Genomic DNA, 21,139 nt, shown 5'->3' with positions numbered 1-21,139 from the left:
AAAATGCCAGTGGTGGAAAGTAACCAGCAAGGTACATGGAAAATATTGTACTTTTACTCCGCTACAATTATTTGACAACTTTAGTTACTTTACAGATATAAATTATTACGTTATAAAACATACATTAACCACTTTAGCCCTATTTTATACCCAGGCTATTTGAAAATAGCAGATCTACAAGCTCACAACACGTCTCATCGGGACGCGTTTTGAGCTTGTAGATCTGCTATTTTCAAACATTTTAGTACTTTTACTTTTGGTATTTTAAAGGGATACTTCACTTTCGGGCCGGGGACACATTTAAAAAAAATATTAAAAATAAATGAAAAAAGTTATGGAAAATTCATGGCCCCCTCACGACACGCAGTGTCCTACTAATGTGTGAGGGGGCCATGAATTTTCCATAACTTTTTTCATTTATTTTTAATATTTTTTTTAAATGTGTCCCCGGCCCGAAAGTGAAGTATCCCTTTAAGTATATTTTGATTCAAGTAACATTTTAAACACAGGCCTTTTACTTGTAACAGAGTATTTCTACATTGCGGCATTGCTACCTTTACTCAAGTAAGAAATTTGAGTACTTTTTCAACCACTGCAAAATGCGTGAATAGAAAGTACCTGAAGGACACTTCCGGGAGTGATGACATTCTAGCCGTGCACCCGGTAAATAGTTGATTACTTGTTGTGACTTGAGTTGTGCTCACATCGGTTAGTTTGATGTGTAAGCTGCCCAGACCACATACTTGTGGCCTTTAAGTAAACCCACATGTGCTGCTGGGGATTAAGTGCTTTGCCTGAGGGTAGTGTTAGTGTAATGTTGTAGAGATTATTTCTTGTTCGCATTCGCAAACATGTCTTGATGTATGCAGAGAAACAGGTCTTTAAAAAAGTCCTCAATAATCAGAATTTCAGCCCTTAAAACGGCTTAAAATGATTTTTTTAATTTTTTTGTTAAAGTTGCATACATTTCAGTCTCGTTATTAAATGTGTTATGGGGAAAAAAACTTTTATTGATTACACTAAACAAAATTAAACCAACACGGAACCAATAACCACTTATTGATTGATTGATTGAAATTTTTATTAGGCAAAAGAATGTAAAACAACACAGTTACATTTATAATACTTTTGTCTAAAAGGTCCGACCAAAAAAGTCCTTGCGGACTTGTTTCCGTTGGGGTCCTTGAATTAATTTCATAGACATATATAATAGCAACCAAACAGTTCAAATCAACATAAAAAACAGAGAAAAAATACCACTATGTACAAAAAAAGCATCATGAAAAATTAAATAAAAGTATATACAAAAAAGGGGGGAGGGGGTCATCTGTCTACATAATATAACAAGCTCAACCTCATTAGACTAAATTAATTTACTTTGCCAATAGATCTGGGACTGGGATTTTCCTTCATATCCTTCCTACTTTTAGTTTAGCCAGAATGGACGTGAAATAAGTCTTAACACATTGGGTGCCAAAACCGTATATATACGGTTTTGCGCATACTAACGTTGAGTGCCAAAACCGTATATATACGGTTTTTAAAAATTTTTTTTTTTTTCCTTCACAGCAACAGGAAATATCACTCCTACAAGATTTAGACTCCAATCCACCTCCTGGTTAACTTATGACTTCAAAAACCTGTATCTCGGCACCTGTGCACTTTTTTTTTTTACAATGTTAATTTAACTATTTTCAACTGGCTGCAACTATGGAATGGATTTCCGAATGTTTTAAATTTTTTCCCCCCGATTGTACGAGACCTGTATGTGTGTAATGAGGGGATCACCGTGAGGACGGTGATCACTGAAAATATTTTGTGACTACTTGAAAAAGGTTCAAAATGTTTAAAAAGTCCTGGCACTCAAAGTATAATATTTTAATAAACCTCTGGCACCCAATGTGTTAACTTGCATTCATAATGGTCGTCTCCAAAGGTCTCATTTAACTGGTTGAAAGCTGCAGAAACCAACAAACTGGTTTCTTCAACATTGGCCTGCCGTTCCTGCCACGGTTCATTAGTTGGCTTAGACAGACTTCATTTTTAATTATGCCTTCTTGCCTTTGTGGTTACAGTAAAACGCAGACTTATGTTTGACTTGTTAGTGATTATATAAACAGTTTATTGAAGAAGTTGTAGTGATTATAAACTGTTTATTGAAGCAGTTGTAGTGATTATAAACTGTTTATCAGTGGTGTAAAGTAACTAGTACATTTACGTAAGTACTGTATTTAAGTACAATTTTGAGGATTTTTTACTTTACTGGAGTATTTCCAATTTTCAATACTTTTACTTCTACTCCACTACATCTCTGAGGAAAATATTGTACTTTTACTCCGCTACAATTATTTGAAAACTTTAGTTACTAGTTACTTTTTAGATTTTTATTACTAAACATACATTAACCACTTAAGCTCTATATATATTTCGGTTATTTGAAAATAGCCGATCTACAAGCTTGTAGATCTGCTATTTTCAAAAGATTTGTATACATTTTGAAAACTGGGGAAAATGGGACATTCTGCATAATGAGTACTTTTACTTTTGGTACTTTAAGTACATTTTGATGCCAATACGTTTTTTTACTTTTATTCAAGTACATTTTGAATTCAAGACTTTTACTTGTAACGGAGTATTTCTACATTGCAGTATCGATACTTTTACTCAAGTAAAACATTCGAGTACTTTTTCCACCACTGGTAGTGATTATAAACTGTTTATTGAAGCGGTTGTAGTGATTTATAAACTGGTTGTTTGTATCTCATTTCCCAGGCAACCCAGTAGCGACAGCGTGGCCCAGACCCCCCAGCTGCTACGGCGCTACCCTCTGGAGGACCACAAGGACTTCCCCTTACCCCCGGACGTGGTGTTCTTCTGCCAGCCGGAGGGCTGCCTCAGCATCCGCCAGCGGCGGGTCAGCCTCCGCGACGACGCGTCCTTCGTGTTCACGCTCACCGACAAGGACTCGGGCATCACCCGCTACGGCATGTGCGTCAACTTCTACCGCTCCTTCCAGCGCGGCGGCAGCGGCAGCGGCGGCGGCGGCGGGCATCACCGCAGCCGCGGGGATAAGTCCGGCGATTCGGCCGCGCAGGCAGCGGAAACGGCCAGCGAGGGGTCGGACGGCGGTTTGCCCCCGTCGACGCTGGCGCCGCCTAACGGCACCGACCCCGCGGCCGCACAGCCGCCCGCCTCCGGAACGGAGACCGGAGGAGGAGGAGGGCCGCCCGGCGCCGGCAGGTCTCCGCGGCACAAGCGAAGCGCCGCCGGCGCCAAGCTGGCGAACAGGAACCGCAACAGCACGTTGACGTCGCTGTGCTTCCTCAGCCACTACCCGTTCATCTCCACCTTCAGGGAGTGTCTGTACATCCTCAAGCGGATGGTGGACTCCTGCAGCCAGAGGCTGGTCCAGAGGGCGGGACTCCCCCGCGCCACCCAGAGGTAAGGACCGGTGTTGCGTCGCGCCTCCGCGCAAGTGGAGCTTACTATGAAACCGTGCTCGGGTTGTGTCTCTGTGTCTCTGTGTCTCTGTGTGCACTGCCTGTGTGCAGCTCCTCTGAGATAAGTAAATGTCCAATTTAGACGTACCATACATCAAATGAAAGGTCTTTGAAAACTGAACACACCTGTCAAGGTTGCGTTTAAGCCCGCCCCTTCCCCCGGAAGCCACGCCCCGGAGAAGGCTCCTGAAAACTCCCCATTGAAACCCCATGTTAAATGAAAAGTGCCCGAATCGCTCCGAAACTTTTTCTACCCCCCCTAAGTGGGGGTCTACGAACAAATACTTCGGGCTCGGATTTTGGCTCCGCCCCCCGGAAGTGGGTGAAACAGGCACTTCAAACACTTTCTTGAATTGTTCAAAAACATTCAAAGTTATTTTTTTGTGAATTTGTATTTTTCTAAGATGCTCCTTTTAACACAGATTTTTTTTGTATTTTTATTTTATTTTTTTATTGGTTACTTTTTTTAAATATTTATTATAATTTTTTTGCGTTCGCGCGTCTTGCTTGTTAGTAACATTATCTATTACAGCGGTTGTGAAAAAGGGTGTGCCACCCGAGGCACACTGACTGCTGTGCTGTGAGACAGGTCCAGGTGTGCCTTTGGGATTCTGTGGCAACCACACTGCTATATAATATACACCTATATAAAAGGCTCGGCCGGCGCAGTGGTAAAGTCACTGCCCACCACCACGGAGGTTGTGGGTTCGAATCCACCGTGGTGCATCCGGCTTTGTTGAGCGTCTACACGATGTTCGGGGGAGGGAAGCCTGGCGAGGAGGGTGATAATGGTCATTGCACATACTCCACCTGTCAGCGGGGAGTGTTGGGCGGGAGGAGTAGGGCGAAGGCTCTGCGTCCTCCTGGTGGGGGCTCCTCACTGGCAGGTCTACATTGTTCACGAGGCGTTGCATCGCTATTATAGAACATTTATTTAGTATGAAATAGTGCTTTCTTGACCCGGGTCAGCTCTGTTCTTGGTGTGCTCTTTTTCCCCTCTACACATCAAATCTCTTTGCCGGAAATAGCTGCGAACTTTCGTGGAAATGTGTGCAAATCTTTGAATATATATATATATATATTTATTTTAAAGCGAACATTTGTAATGTATCTTTGCTTCTGGGAGGATTCTACAAATGTCTTCTAAACCCTTACAGTTTTCTGAAACACTTATATGCTGCTTTAATATCAGTGGCTCTCAAACTATTTATTGTCAAGGACCAACCAAAATGATATGTATTTGGCCACTGACCCCCCATCGCAAAATATTTAGTTTCAGGACCCCCCAGAAGCAAAGATTTCAGTTACAAATGTTCCCTTAAAAAATATGTAATCAAAGATTTGCACACATTTTCACGATTTAAAAAAAAATAGCAGATCTACAAGCTCATAGCGCGGCACTCGGTGCCGCGCTACGAGCTTGTATATCTGCTATTTTTGAATAGCCAAAGAAATCTAAAATGACACAGATGCCTTCCCGGTCTTGATGGGTTAATGCAGGCTTTTGGAATAATGGACGCGCTTCTAACAACATCAAGTAAAACAGCTGAATGACTGGGTATCCTCTGTAAGGAAGGCACCAGTCCAGTATACCAGCTACATCTCAATAATGGAAGAAGATTGCCTTTATGTTGACATTGCATTCCACAAATATTGACCAGGTGGATATAATAATGTCTCTACAGCTGGTTGAAATGAAATCTGTGAAAATGCTTTGAATCCTAAACGTTTCACAAAGCTAAGAAAGTGGAGTCTACAGTCTAGTCTAATAATAACACTATAAAATGTGATGAATTATGTACTTGAATAGTAAATTAATCATAGTCTTATCATCGCTGTTGGTGGAAACCTTTTTATGTCCCAAACCATTACTTTTCAGGACATGAGGAAAAAATAACCTGTGTTCCAATGGATTCAATGTAGTTATTATTTAGTTTATTATTTAGTCACAAGCTCTTGTTGATACTTTTCATATGTTGAATATTTCTTCTCTTTCGGGTGAAAACCTCATATGTCCAAAACTGTTACTTTTTAGGATTAAAACTCAAAAACTGCAAAAGTAGATCTACAAGGTCAAATAAGAGGTTTCTGCCCGACAGCAAGGATATATAAACCCCACACAGACACACTTATTAACCGCTTTTAACCCGGTGTCCCTGTTTTTTATAGGCATGTCATTATAGCCGCCGAAAATAGCCGATCCACAAGCTCACAAGGCGTCACATCGCAGCGCGTTGTGAGCTTGTAGATCGGCTATAAAAAAATAAATAAAAATAAAACGGTATCAGCGCTAAGCGTCTTGCCCCCTCGCTGCTGTCATTATTGACTCTTTGAACCAGAGTAAACACAAGTGTGGCTCAGTGGCATGCTCCCTGCAGAGCCTGAACCACTTCAATATCCTGCCCAGTGTTGATAATGATCTGGGACTCACCGTGTGCTTGACATTATACCGCCGACCTTTTCCCCCAAAAGCACACCCCCCCCCGCTATGTTTGGTTTGCGATGAAGCCGGCGATTTGATAGCGTTAATTTCAGCCAGGCATGAAATTCATTCAACTGGGCAGAGACTTGCTTGAGCACGCTGAATTGTTATTTATTGTGTTTTAATGCGTTGTCAGAGCTGATTTGTCAGGTTGATTTGAAAAGTGTTGCTGCAAATAGTTCCCTGGACAAAACAGATTCACGATTCACATGCCATATCGCTTATCGCTCCAATAGGGATCCCCGGAATTCATTTTGCCAGCCTGTATGTATGACTCCAAAGTTGGGCAAGGTTTCAGCGATCACAGCCCCATTGACTTACATTCTAATATTAAAGTTAAAGGGATATTTCCCTTTCAAACATGTTTGGGGTCATTTTAAAGTTTTAAAGTACAGTTTTTAAAGATATTTTTGGGTCTTTTCTGCCTTTTATTTGGATTTTACAGTTGAGATAGACAGGAAACGGGGAGAGAGAGACAGGGAGTGACACGCAGGGTCGTCAGGCTCGGGAATCAAACCCACGACTCGCTGTCAGGCTGCATTCGAGCCTATATGTGGTATGCGCCTTAAAGGTTCTATGACATTCATTTTCACTTTTTTTATTTTTTATGTTTTTTTGGGGGTTTTATGACCTCAATTACACCCAAAAAATCTGAAAAGGCTTTAGAAATGTGAGAGAAAAACACCTGCCATGGATCAATGGAGTGGAATTTTTTGTTAAAACTTTCTATACACGTTTGAAGGACCATGACAAAGACTTTTAATGTGTGGTAAAACTGAACGTCATGAAACCTTTAACCACTAGGCCAGGTTGCTTGATTCAGTATTTAGATATTTTATTTTCATTTTTATCAGACACGCCCCATTTCTAAACCCATTGTAACTTCAAACTCCATTTTAACCATGATTGACTCATTGAAAACCCACATCCCTGGTTCTGGTGACTGATGTTGTCCTTCTAATACGTGAAGGGTCTGTGTTTTTTCAATTCCTTTTTTTCTTCATTTATTATTATTATTTTTTTCATTATCCAAAATAAAAGTAAAAAAATTAAAGATTTTTTTTTTCTTGAAAAAACGTCCCCCTCACGCATTAGAAGCAATCACCAGAACCAAGTGACGTGGATCTGTTACTTTTGATACCTTTGTGTGAGGCTGTAGTATGATCAACTAGGGCATTAATTTATGAAAAAAACACAAAAAGTTAGAATATGGAGGTAAGAGGTTTCTACCCGACAACAATGATATATTAGTGGAGGAAGGCACTTCTCTGGCCCCACTGGTACAGAATGTACACAAGAAGTTTGGCGCTCAGCGATTTGCCAGATTAGTCTCCTGACAGACTCCTGCAGCAGAGTCATGATGGCCATAAAACCAAAACGAATCGTGAGGAATGACACAGATGGAGTGAAATCCTTGACAAGACGCGCTGACCGAGCAGAGCTGTCTGTGTGAATAAATAATGAAAGCCAAGCCACAGCATTCTAGTGTTTCCGTGCAAAGGAAAGGACAGTCATTGCAGCAGCAGAGGCCCCCATGTGATCGCTGTCATCCACACTGATGAGGCTGAGATAACCCTTTTAATGCAACCGCTGCGTTTCTATATCGACGTTATATAGACTGACTGCTGTGCCCCTGACATTCGTCCCAAACATCGGGGTTCAGTAGTAGTACTCCCCTCTCTGTGTCCCTGCTGGACAGCGAGGCAGCGAGCTTGTATGTCTGTTATTTTTGAATAGCCGACTTATAAGTGGATAAAGTGGTTAAAATGATTGTGATGATGTATTAACTACTTTTGCTGAGGACCCCCACTTTGAGAACCACTGAGCTACACTTCTTCCAGCTCCTCTACACACTTCTCTGATTGTGTGTGTGTGTGTGTGTGTGTGTGTGTCTCTCTCTCTCTCTCTCTCTCTCTCTCTCTCTCTCTCTCTATCTCTCTGCCTATCTCTTTCTGCCTTTCTGCCTCTCTCTCTCTCTCTGCCTATCTCTATCTCTATCTCTCTCTCTCTCTCTCTCTGTCTCTCTGTCTCTCTGTCTCTCTGTCTCTGTCTCTGTCTCTCTCTCTGCCTCTCTCTCTCTCTCTCTCTCTCTCTCTCTCTCTCTCTCTCTCTCTGTTATAGACTATCCATATTGTATTGTACAGTGTATTTAGTGGATCAGTGTTGCACACTGTTATGTCCCAGTGTTATGGACAGTAACACTATATCCAGTATGAGAATCAATGGAAAATAAATCTGATGGCTGTAGTGTTTGTTTACATTGTGTGGGTGACTGGTGCTGAACTAAGCTATATTGATTGATTGATTGATTAATTGAATGCTTTATTAACAGTTTGCAAATAGTACAGTGGTACGACTTTGCAATGATGCTAAAAGGATAAGACAAAATTCCCTGAGGGCTTGTTTCCATTGTGGTCCTATGTATTCAATTCATCATGATATTTTACCCATTTTGGGCGGGAACCCCTATTTGTAACTATACCTTTCAGGATGGGAACCCCTTTTGGGGTTCTTGTTGCTATGTACAGTAGGCCACTATATACCAACATACATTTGTTGTAATTCTTTTATAATTATTTGAAGTTTTTCAGAAAACTTAGGTCAGGATTTAGAAGGCGTTTTTAGAATCGGCCTCAGGTCTAAATGAGTTAAAGACATCCAATAACATACAAGAAATCCTCAACACTAGTAGCAATACAAGTATATGTACAAAACCATTGGGGGTGGGTGTCATTTCTGGTGTCAAGCTAGAAGACTTGTCTAGGTCCAGTTGCAAATTGCAGCTAGGTGTTCTTTTATGGTGGTTTTGAAGGAGGGTTGGGAGTCACACTTTTTGATGATAGGTGATAGATGGTAGGGCAGAGTTTTACAAAAAACAGGGAAAGGCAAATCAATCGATAAACCCACTGACTGAACAAAGTGAAAAACAACTCTAAAGCAAAACGATGGACAACAAAAACCTCACACTAAAAGACCAGGAAAGCAATATAGCATCTTTCATTTTAGATTTTAACCACTTTAACCATTATCAGATCTACAAGTTCATAGCGAGGCACTGAGTGCCGCGCTATGAACTTGTAGATTTGCTATTTGTTGAAAAATCATGAAACTTTTTGCAAATCTTTGAATATACTGTATATTTTTAAAGCGAACATTTGTAACTCAAGTCTTTGCTTCTGGGGGATTCTACAAATGTCTTCTAAACAGTTTTCTGAAAAACATACAGTATGTTGCTATATATCAGTGGTGCTCAAACGTTTTCATGTCAAGGACCCCCAAAATGATGTGCAGACCCCCATCTCAAAATATTCTGTTCCAGGAACCCCCAGAAGCAAAGATTTGAGTTACAAATGTTCGCTTTAAAAATATATATATATATTTAAAGATTTGCACACGGTGGCGCAGTCGGTAGCGCTGTCGCCTCACAGCTAGAAGGTCCTGGGTTCGATTCCCGCCGGGGACGCTGTGGGCGCTGAGGAAATCACTTAGGAAATTGGCACCGGGTGAAAAAAATGGGTTACAAAAATCGCGGGATAAACATTTAAAAAAAATAAAATAAAAAAATTGCACACATTTTCAAGATTAAAACATTTAAATAGCAGATCTACAAGCTCTGCCGCGCTATGAGCTTGTAGATCTGCTATTTTTTAAAAGCCAAAGAAATCTAAAAATGTCTTAATGGGTTAACAGAAAAACCTCCTCCAAACATTACCTAGTCCTACTTTACCATAATTAAACAAATTAAAAGCTTAAAAGGACAAACACTAATAGACTTAACAGATCTAGGTTACATACAACTCTAAGCTGACAGTCTGGTTGATGGAGAGGGATAAAAACAACAAGCCAAGTACTCAATGTTATATTAGCTGTTGTTTCCCAAAATGTAAAAAAAATTGAAGTTGGGAAATGGTCTGAAGTATTATATTGTTCTTGTCGCCCTACTCTGATCATACTACAGCGTCACACAAAAGCATCGCTTCACGCCGCGTTTCGACCTTGTGTATCTGCTACTTTTGCCATTTTTGTCTCCGCCAGGCCGAAGGCATCTCCGAGACTATGTTTTGTGCCCTGTCCGTCCGTCCGTCCGGCCGTACTTCTGTCTGAGATCAGCTAATCTCCGGCACCGTTGGCTTGCTCGCAGTCAAACTGTGCACACACACTCCCTGGGCGCCAGAGCAGAACCTCTGCCCCAATGTTTTCACATGGGCCTGTTATAGAGCCACCAGGAGGCCGATGTGTTTGCAAAACTTTTTTTTTTTACAGTACTCCTACAGATTTTGTCCAAACATCACACAAATCGGTACGCAGTATCTCTATAGTGAAGTGATCAAGACGGATACGTCTGATTTTCCATATTCCATCCTGATTGATGAATTCCACACATTGCTGGCCCACAATAACCTACCTGACCTGGCGGAGACCTGTGCTCTGAGGAGCACTTTTTTTTTTTTTGTTGCTGAAAAGTAACAATTTTGGACCCGACAGAGTCTACTGTATATAGTATGGTATACTTACATGAGTATATACATGATGTGAATATGCATGATGTATCATTTTCAGACATACAAAAAAAAAAGTAAAATGGGGACGATATTCATCGACCAATAGGATTTGTTGGTCTGGCTGTACACACACAAAATGAGCCCTGACCCAAAATGCAATAACCTGTGGACACCACCAGTTTAGATCCACATTTAACACAACATATTCCTTAAGATAACTGCATGCATATCTGCAGATCATTTTAACCAGTATAGCTTAACATTTGCTGTTTACAAACATGGACATGTGACTGTCTGCCATGGTGTTTTTGGCGAGGTCTTTTTCTCCATTTAGAGAAAAACATATTGTCATTTTCAAGTTTAATGATTTGCTAATTGGTTGTTGTATTGGTCTGGGCAGTCAGCCATTCATAATGAGCTTTTTTCCTTTTTTTAAAAAAATGTAAAGCGCACTTGCTTTCTCAACGGGCATCTATTTATAGCTTCAGGAATGTGTGCTGCTTTGCACCTTCTCTACAGGGGATTGAAGGGATGGATAATGCAATATCACAGCCTTGTTTCCCCATCGATCCATTTATACTGTGGCTGTGCATATAAACAGTTAGGGCTCACTGTCGCCATCATGACATTTTAGTTGATGATTAATTTTGATACAAGTAATTGCAAGTTTGGCTTTTAAGTCTTTTTTTTGGGGGGGCTTTTCCCCTGCCTAATAAGCCTTATATACCTTAATATATTACACTTGCCCTCTATAACAAAAATGAAAAGCACCTTAAATATTGTATTTATTTTAGGAATAGTTCATCTTTTACTCAAGGGGGACAACGCCCGTCGCAAGTTGATGTCATTTGTCCATCCCTATGGAATGTATGGAATGCATGTGCTGACTAACAAACAACTTAATACGTCCTACGGTTAATTTGAGCATCAAAACATTATTGTCTCCGCCAGGCCGAAAGGCATGGCGAGAGAGTATGTTTTGCACCCTGTCCGTCCGTCTGTCTGCGACCAGCTAATCTCCCACACCGTTGGCCCGCTCGCAGCGAAACTGTGCACACACACTCCCTGGATGCCAATTCAGAACCTCTGCCAACCAATTTTTCACATGGGCCTGTTATAGCGCCACCAGGAGGCCAATTTGTGCAAAACACATTTTTGGATATTACTCCTACAGATTTTATCCAAACATCACGCAAATCGGTTAGCTGTATCTCTATAGTCATGTGATCAACACGGATCCGTCCGATTTTCCATATTCCATCCTGATTGGCTAAGATTGGCTTCCAAAGTTAGCTGGATAGGTCCGTTTCAACAAAATGCCTCAAATCATGAACGCAGTGTGCGATTTCCGTGAAATTTTGCACACACATTCCCACTAGGCCGAGGAAGAAATGCCACCCTTTTCACATTGGCCTGTTATAGCGCCACTAGCAGGTCTAATTTCATTTTTGGAACAAAATGCCTCAAATCATGAAGGCAGTGTCCGATTGCCGTGCAAAGCATAAGAAGAAATGGCACCCTTTTCACATTGACCTATTATAGCGCCACCAGGAGGCCACAGTAACCTACCTCACCTGGCGGAGACCTGTGCTCCGAGGAGCACTTTTTCTAGTTTTTATTAGCATATGCATTCAATAGGGCTGGACCCTTGTCCCCCTTGAGTAAATAGATGAACTATTTCTACAAATAAATACAATATTTAAGGTGTTTATAATTTTTTATTTGAGTTATAGAGGGCAATTATAATGTATTAATTAAGGCATATAAGGCTTATTAGCCAGGGATCCTTTTAAGCTTTGTAAAAACACATTGTAGATCTACAATGTCTCATAGCAGATCTACAAGCTCATAGCGCAGCACCGAGTGCCGCGCTATGAGCTTGTAGATCTGCTATTTATTTTGAAAAATCTTTGCAAATCTTTGAATATATATGTTTTATATCACATAAATATAAGCAAACATTTGTAACTCAAATCTTAGCTTCTGGGGGGTCCCCTGGAACAAAACATTTTGAGATGGGGGGTCCGCGGCCAAATACATATCTAAACATGTTTTCTAAATCCGTATGCTGCTATATCAGCAGTGCTTCAACAATGTCAAGGACCACCCACAATTCTATGTATTTGGCCACGGACCCCCATCTCAAAATATTTTGTTCCAGGGACCCCCCAGAAGCAAAGAAAATATTTGAGTTAAAAATGTTCGCTTTAAAAATATATTTAAAGATTTGCACAATTTAAAAATAAATAGCAGATATACAAGCTCATAGCGCGGCACTTGGTGCCACGCTATGAGCTTGTAGATCTGCTATATGTACTTACAATAACTTTATACTTTCAAAAATACCAAAAGTAGCCGACCTTACAAGTCACATCGCGACGCATCGTGAGTTGTAGATCGTCTGATTTTGAAAAAATAAAATAAAAATGTTTCATTTCATTTTTTAAATCCCCAAAATAGGGATAGCAGATTGAACGTGGTTAGCCACTTAAACCCTATATCAGTTGTAGGCAACAGGCGGCCCGTGGGCCAGAACTGGGCCAGAAACTGATAATATCTGGCCCGCCCAAATTATTTTGTAAATAATTTACAATAGCTGACTGACAGTCCAGGTAGGATATGGACAGCAATAGCTTTGAATTGATGAAATCAGGTATGAAGAACAAATAGTTCTATTTCCATTCTTTGGATATTATGTTTTCACTGTCAACTGTCCTCTTGATACTTTTGCATGAAAAACTCCTCTCACGTTTAAAAAAAAACACACTAAAGCTGTGTTTCACATGCCTTAAATGATACATTGTTTCTCACCATTCTAAGAGACCTTGAACCATGAAAGAGCTCTTGTTCGAAAAGGAGTACTCTCTGTCTCCAGATAAAATGTTCACTAGAGGATAAAATGTTCACTAGATATCCTCTAAGTGAAACGTTCAAGGATGACGCCTGCACAAAAATAATTACATAAGCATTTCTGTGTGCACCTGTAACATTTGATTCCACATGCTTTTCTATCAATTGTTATACCACATCTTTATGTAGTAACCTTTATAACAATACAGTTATTATTATTGTATATAAGGTTGTTTGTTGCAAGTTCCAAGTCCTAAATTAGCCATTGATTGTGTTCTGGCCCACCATCTAATGTCTTTGAAAAAGGCCAAACTTACTTGCCGACCCCTGCCCTATATGGTTGACCGGAGTCCCTCAGGGCTCTATACTAGTGTATTTTCAGTTTTCTGTTATTGTGGAGATACAGTAGCTTTTGCAGAAAATAGCCGATCAACAAGCTCACAACACGCTGTGAGCTTTGTCCTGGCTTGTCTGCAATTTTTTTGCGAAAGCGATCTCCACAATACAGATGCTTTTAAAGTGGTTAAAAGGGCATGGGCAATGACATGGAAATAATGATGGAACATACTGTATGACATGTCTATTAACACATTGGGTGCCAGAATTTTATAATAACAGAATACGTTCGGTGCCTGGAATCTCACCGTTGCGTTCCATTGTGCTGTTTAAAGCTGTATACTCCATGACGAGCGATCCATGAAAAAAAAAAGCATGCCACCATTTTGCCCGATGGGCCTGGCTAACGGCTGGAACGATAACATCTTTCACGCGGGTCACAATGGCAAAGCGATCGCGGATACAAAATGAGTCCTTTTCCCCAGCGTAAAAAGTTTCGGAGTTATAGGGGTTTTAGAGAAGGAAATAGAACGGAAGCGGATGGGGAGCCATGTTTTTGACACAGTCATCCATCTGTCCCTTCCTTCTCAGAATCGCCTAGGGTGATTCCAGAGCTGCTCTAGCCCCTCCCGCGTGGAAAGAAACGAAAAAAACTAAAAGATAAAAAAAAATGTATATACGGTATATACCTTTTTGGCACTCCACGGGTGTATTTGCAAAAAGGTATATATACGGTTCTGGCACTCAATGTGTTAATTCCATCCAGCTGTTTTTCTTATAGGCTACATAAATGGAAACAATTAACGATTCTGCAAAAAAATATTGCAATTATCTAAAAAATGTATAATAATATAATCATTGTGTAATATTTGTGACATACCAAGCTTACAAAACAATATGGTTTCATTAACCACCTTGAAAAGCCTGACCGAGCCCATGGTTGACATGTCATCCTAGCTATTTCACCTGCGGTCACTGAAGTCTTCTGTCTGACATAATCATTATTAATAATGTCACTGTGGCTGCTACAGTAATGGCTTAGAGGCCTGCCTGACACAGTTATTACATAACCCACCGCGTGATCGCAATTATTCGAGGTAATCACAATTATCTTTGCACAATCAGAGAATCATTTTTCGTTTTTTTTTCTCTCCATTCATCTGTACAGTATCTACATTAATTTGTTGAAACATGTTCATACATTTTCAAACATTTTCAAAACATTGCAGAAATAGACAATAGATCTACAAGCTCACACTGTGTTGCATTGCTATGCATAGTGAGCTTGTAGATCTGCTATTTCCTTTTAAAAAAAATACTATATCAAGTATAAAATTATTCAAATACTTATTTTGATTATTGCTACTGGTCATTTCTTTGTATATTAAAGCTATTTGTCATATCTGCCCTCCCTGTGCAGTTTTTGTTAATAGACAAACAAACAAAAAAAAAAGCTAAAAACACAACCAAATGGACTATTAATCATCATCAAGTCCAGTGTTCATGATGGTGACAGACAGCCCCAGTAGTCATATAATGTGTACAGTGGGTTCATGCTGTGGTCGCTGTGGCTGTTGACAGATTGAGGTCTGTGGCAGAGTTGCCAGATTTTGTGATTGAAACAAGCAACCAGGTCTAGGAGAACAAGCCCAAAAGAAGCAAAATAACCAGGAGAGTTTGTAGATCTGCTATTTTCAAAACATCTTGAAATTAAAATGTGGAATATTTGGAAGAATTCTTTTAACATTCTAACAGCACAAATCTGGTACGGGGCTCCCTGGCACAAAACATTTTCAGATGGCGGTTAGGGACAAATACACTGCTTTAAATAATTATAAAACAAATGTGGAAGCGAGCCCAAATAAGCAACTACACTTTAGAAACGAGCCCAAAATAAACGCAACCCGCAACTACCAATAGCCCAAAAGCCGCTTATAATAAGGAGACATGGCAACACTGGTCTGTGGCTGGCTGCCTGTTGGCCAGTTGGTGGTTCTGGGAGTCTGAGCAGCTAATGATTTATCTACTCCTCCTCTGCTACAGACACCCAGCACACACTCCAAAGAGGCTTTAATAGCTGTGTGTGTGTGTGTGTGTGTGTGTGTGTGTGTGTGCTGTTAGAGTGGGGGGGTGCTTGTTGATGCACGGGCAATCCCTCAAGAGCCTCTTCTTCCCATGTTTCTGCTCAATCTCATCACATTAGTGAATGTCCACACCTTCTCCCTCTCCCCCTCCCCCCGGGGCCAGGATGAACCTAATGGCAGGTGTTTGTAGTGGGGCTGTTATTTGACCTGTTTTAGTTTTTTGGGCGGTGAAACCGCCCCTATATACAGTATGAGGTTTGGATATTTGCACACCAAATCCTGCGCTGTGATTGGCCACCAGTGTACCCCCCTAACCCTGCACCGTGATTGGCCAATCACAGTCTATTCAGGACTGTGATTGGCTAGGGAAACATGACAATTGTGCATAGCCCTATAAATAGGACTATGCACTTAAAAAAAACACATTTATGTTTTTTTTTAAGTTAGGGGTGTTGGTCCACAATATTACTTTTCTTTAAGTGAACTTCCATCACTGTGATGACCACTGTGACCACACCGCCCACTTCACACTGGGTGTGATTTTTCATACTGTGTAACATCCATTTTAGTAGTCTTTTCTGAGAAAATGGTCTATTGATTGAGATAATTTATTGACCATTTTTTAAATAACACACTTGTAAAAAAAAAAAAAACGTCATTGTGCATTCGTGGATATACTCAACCCTTCTCAAACCCTTCTAACTTGCGTTGAGCTGCATTACAATATCCGGATCAGACCGCTGCCAACACCTCATTTAACCATGTGTAATTAGTGTCTGAAACATGTACCCTGCCGTCTCGTCATTATGTCCAAAACAATTACTTTTCAGGATTCAAATTCAAAAACGGCAAAAGCTGTGAGCTTGTAGATCTGAATTTGAATCCTGAAAAGTAACAGTTTTGGACACCCGACAGAGACCATATGGTACATGTTTCCGACACTAATTACACATGGCTAAATTACATGTTAGCAGACATGCAGCAGGGTTTTGCAGTGAAAATCCTGATCCTGATATTGTAATGCTGAACCCAAGTCAGAAGGTTTGGAGAAGGGTTGTGTTGTGTATATCATCCGTCTGGGGGGTCCCTGGAACAGAACATTTTGAGATGGGGGTCCGTGGCCAAATACATATCTAAAAATGTTTTAAATCCTAACAGTATGTTGCTATATCAGTGGTTCTCCAACCCCAAAATGATATGCGGACCCCCATCTCAAAATATGTTGTTCCAGAAACCCACCCAGAAGCAAAGATTTGAGTTACAAATGTTCGCTTTAAAAATATATACATATTCAAAGATTGCACAAATTTTCACTATAAAAAAAAAAAAGCAGATCTACAAGCTCGTAGTGAGCTTGCAGATATTTTTGAATAGCCCAAGTATAAAATAATGGTTACAGCTAAAACGTAAAATGACACGGATGCGTTCCCGTATTGAATGGGTTAAAAAAGGTTAATTTACAAAAAAAAACGTTAGAAAGTTACTATGTCAGATGACAAGAAGGTCAGTTGGCTCTCATGCATTGAAGGAGGCATGAGCTCAGCCCTGGGCTCCCTAGACTGTGGGGGGAGTGTAGTGCCCAGGATCACTTAGAAAATTGGCACCAGGTGAAAAAAAAGTTACAAAACCGTGGAGAAAAAAAAAGAAAGTTAGAATATGGAGATAGTAGGTTTTCTCGCCCCGACAACAGCGATGCTAATATGTCTGCTCTCTCTTCTTCAGGGACACCATGTGGAGGGTGTTCACCGGAGCTCTGTCGGTGGAGGAGAAGGGCAGCCAGCTGCTGGCCGACCTGCGGGAGATCGAGTCGTGGGTGTACCGGCTGCTGCGCTCGCCCACGCCCGTCCCGGGCCAGCGGCGCGTGGACGTGGAGGTGCTGCCCCACGAGCTGAAGCGGCCCATGACCTTCGCCCTGCCCGACAACTCGCGCTTCTCCATGGTGGACTTCCCCCTGCACCTCCCTCTGGAGCTGCTGGGGGTGGACGCATGTCTGCAGGTGCTGAGCTGTGTCCTCCTGGAGCACAAGGTACGTTATCCTCCTATAATTCTACAAAGCTCTGTGCGTCTGTAGCTCTGTGTGTCTGTAACTCTGTCTGTGCAGCCATTGACCATTACCATATGCACGGAACAGCGAAGCCTGTTTTTCGCTTTCCCCAAATGACAGCTGTTTATTAGCGTTTTTGTGTAAAAGAATGTCGCCATGGTTACGGCTCCCCAGCTGTGTATTGGCCTTCCGACCTATGGGATGAATGATCAAACTGCTCATGCGTCGAATCCATAGACCCACTGTGTTACACTGTTGCCGTCTGCCACAAGCACACACAGAGAACGTGCTTAAGCGGCGACGGGACCTCATTATTAATAATAACCTGAGTTGTGTCCTCCTGGAGCACAAGGTACGTTATTATAATAGTAATAATAATAACCTCATTATTGATAATAACCTGAGCTATGTCCTCCTGGAGCACAAGGTACATTATTATAATAATAATAACCTCATATGTCCAAAACTTTTCAGGATTCAAGTAAAAAAATAGCAAAAGTAGCAGATCTACAATCTCAAAACGTGTCGCTTCGCGCCGCAAGTAAGTAGTGCGTTAATTTACCCCAAAAAATAGAAGATAGAAAGAAGTTAGAAAGTTAGAATATGGCGATAAGAGGTTTCTGCCCGACAACAATGATATACTTAGTTGGCCTGAGTCAACTAGGCTAAATAGCAGATCTACTGTACAAGCTCACAAGTGCCCCAGAATAGGGACGCTGCTAGGGGTTCATGTGGTTAATACTTAGCGCACACACACACACACACACACACACACACACACACACACACACACACACACACACACACACACACACACACACACACACACACACACACACACACACACACACAGCCAAGGAGGTAGCTCACCTGCTCCACGTCCAGACAAAAGCCCTTATGTCAGACTGACATGACACTGCTCTTTTCTGACATCCTAGCATCGTCTCAGCTCTTCTGTTAGACAGACACAGACTGAAGGGTTTAACCCATGAAGACCGGGAACGCATCTGTGTCATTTTAAGATGTCTGTACCGAGTGCGCTATGAGCTTCTAGATCTGCTATTTTGGGGAAAAAAATCGTGAAAATGTGTGCAAATCTTTGAATGTATAATATATATACATTTTTACTCAAATCTTTGCTTCTTAGGGTCCCTTGAACACAATATTTTTAGATGGGGGTTGGGGGGGGGGGGTTCGGGGACAAATACATATCATTTTGGGGGTCCTTGACATGAAAAAAGTTTGAGAACCACTGATATTATAGCAACATATTCTTTTTTGCCCAAAAAATAACTGAAACATATATTCAAAGATTTGCGATCATTTTCAAAAATAAATAAATAGAAGATCTACAAGCTCGTAGCGCGGCACTCTGTGCCGTGCTATGAGCTTGTAGATCTGCTATTTTCGAATAGCCAAAGAAATCTAAAAATGACACAGATGCGTTCCCGGTCTTGATGGGGTTAACACATCATGGATAGAAGGAAACAAAGGACGGGACATTATATTCTACTCTCTTCCCTCTCGTTGCTGAGTCATCATGCCATATAGGCTATACCCCAGATGCAGCTCTTGGCTATATTTAAACTTCAGCTCTAAAAGTTGGTAAGGAAAGCCTTTGTTGTGTCGTGACTCGTGTCCTGCCATAACCCGTACCATACCGCCGTATTCACTGACTCTGGTACAGTGTTGTTTACTGACGCTCGTCTCCAAATTGAGATATTCTTTTTTTATAACCACATCCCACTCTGCAAACACTGGCTCAAGCAGCAGCAGCAGCACACCCATGCAATGTGTTCACTTACTGCTGAAAGTCGGCATCGGTCCAAGCCGTTCAGTCTGTCGGCCCCCAAATATAGCTGTATGGAATAAAGGCAAGGCGAGTCAACGTTGATTTGTTTAGCACATATCAACCACAACATTAAGCATTAACCCATTAAGACCGCATCCGTGTCATTTTAAGATTTTTTAGGCTATTAAAAAATAGCAGATATACAAGCTCACGAGTGCCGCGCTACGAGCTTTTTTTGCTATTTTTGAAAAATGGTGACAATTTGTGAAAATCTTTGAATATATATGTATTTTTAAAGCGAACATTTGTAACTCAAATCTTTGCTTCTGGGAGTCCCTGGAAGGCTGGAACTAAATATTTTGAGATGGGGGTCCACGGCCAAATACATAAAAAAGTTTGAGAACCACTGATATAGCAACATAGGTTGTTTAAAAAAACTGTTTATGATTAAGAAGACATTTTGTAGAATCCGCCTCAGGTCTTAATGGGTTAAGACAGAGCATTAACAACAATCTTAAAAACAATCTTTAAAATGAAAGGAATTAATCAACCCCCCCCCCCCACACACACACACACACACACACACACACACACACACACACACACACACACACACACACACACAAGCACAGCTATTTATACTGTATACTTGAATGAAATCCTCAGAGAATGCTCTCTTTTGAATTGTGCCGTGTGGAGTGAAAGCAGCGCCATCTTGTGGTTCATCCTTCTGGTTGATTATGTAATAATGTGTGTGATATTCCATAAGGAGTCAGAAGATGAAGATCACATGTTTTCTTGGTCAAATGGGTTTGTTTTCTGGAAGAAAAGGAAAAGTCCTCCGTGAGCAGCCCAGCCCAGGGCTCTGGTGTAGACAAAGGGATCCACTTGAAACCCTATATACTTATATTAGTTGACCGTGGTCAGCTCTGTACTTGGCCCGCTCTTTTCCCCCCCCTCTACATCAAAACTCCTCCCTGAAAATAGCCGATCTACGAGCTCGTGCGTTGTGAGCTTGTAGAAATGTTCCCCCCACAGTAGGGATGCTAGGGTTTAAGTGTTTAAAAAGCCTTTATTTAACCAGCGTTGACACTTACAGTATGTGTTGTAGCAGCCATACTACAGGGAATTCCACACACTTTTTTTGTTTTTATTTTTACACCTGTAAACCTGTGATGTGATGATAATATAAAGTTGAATCTGAATGTGCATTTCAACTTGTGTTAAAGCAGATCTCGTGTCCCTTTGACTATGGGTTTGTCTTTCATCTTTTTGCAGCTGTTGTTTTTCAGCATGCTGAACTAGGAATCAGAATCGCTTTATTGTCACATCACAGCTTTACAGAAGTAAAAAAAGTGGGTGAAATTCGTTTTCGTGCAAGTTCTATCGTTTTGTTATTTCCATTGAAAAAAGAAAGGGAAGAAGAAGGGGGGTCAAAGAAAAACAAACAAATTATCTACATAGTATTAACACATAGTACCTGTCATAAGATATAAAGGTGTGTGATAGATTATTCAATACAAGAAGGGTAGGCACTATAAGCTATTAG

At 41.0% G+C, this 21,139-nt stretch overlaps 1 protein-coding gene and 1 long non-coding RNA gene across 10 annotated transcripts in view; one reads left to right on the top strand and one right to left on the bottom strand.

Moving 5' to 3' along the window:
* LOC308089856 overlaps nucleotides 1-21,139 on the bottom strand; it is a 390,353-nt gene that overhangs the window by 40,007 nt on the left and 329,207 nt on the right. The gene's annotated exons all lie outside the window — the stretch shown is intronic.
* Nucleotides 1-21,139, top strand: part of madd (MAP-kinase activating death domain) — a 140,932-nt gene that overhangs the window by 20,753 nt on the left and 99,040 nt on the right. For all 9 annotated transcript variants that reach the window (XR_013933524.1, XM_080434437.1, XM_080434439.1 and 6 more), the window contains exons 3-4: nucleotides 2,773-3,441; nucleotides 17,477-17,780. Coding sequence is in view for 8 of the 9 variants with exons in the window: in XM_080434437.1 (XP_080290563.1) it covers nucleotides 2,773-3,441; nucleotides 17,477-17,780 (973 nt within the window). In the remaining variant the exon portion in view is untranslated. The remainder of the gene's footprint in view (nucleotides 1-2,772; nucleotides 3,442-17,476; nucleotides 17,781-21,139) is intronic.

Source organism: Gymnoscopelus braueri (genome assembly GCF_963280865.1).
Source record: "Gymnoscopelus braueri genome assembly, chromosome: 1".
Lineage (NCBI taxonomy): Eukaryota > Metazoa > Chordata > Actinopteri > Myctophiformes > Myctophidae > Gymnoscopelus > Gymnoscopelus braueri.
Note: the sequence above shows the minus strand (reverse complement) of the source record. Positions and strands in the feature narration are given on the sequence as shown.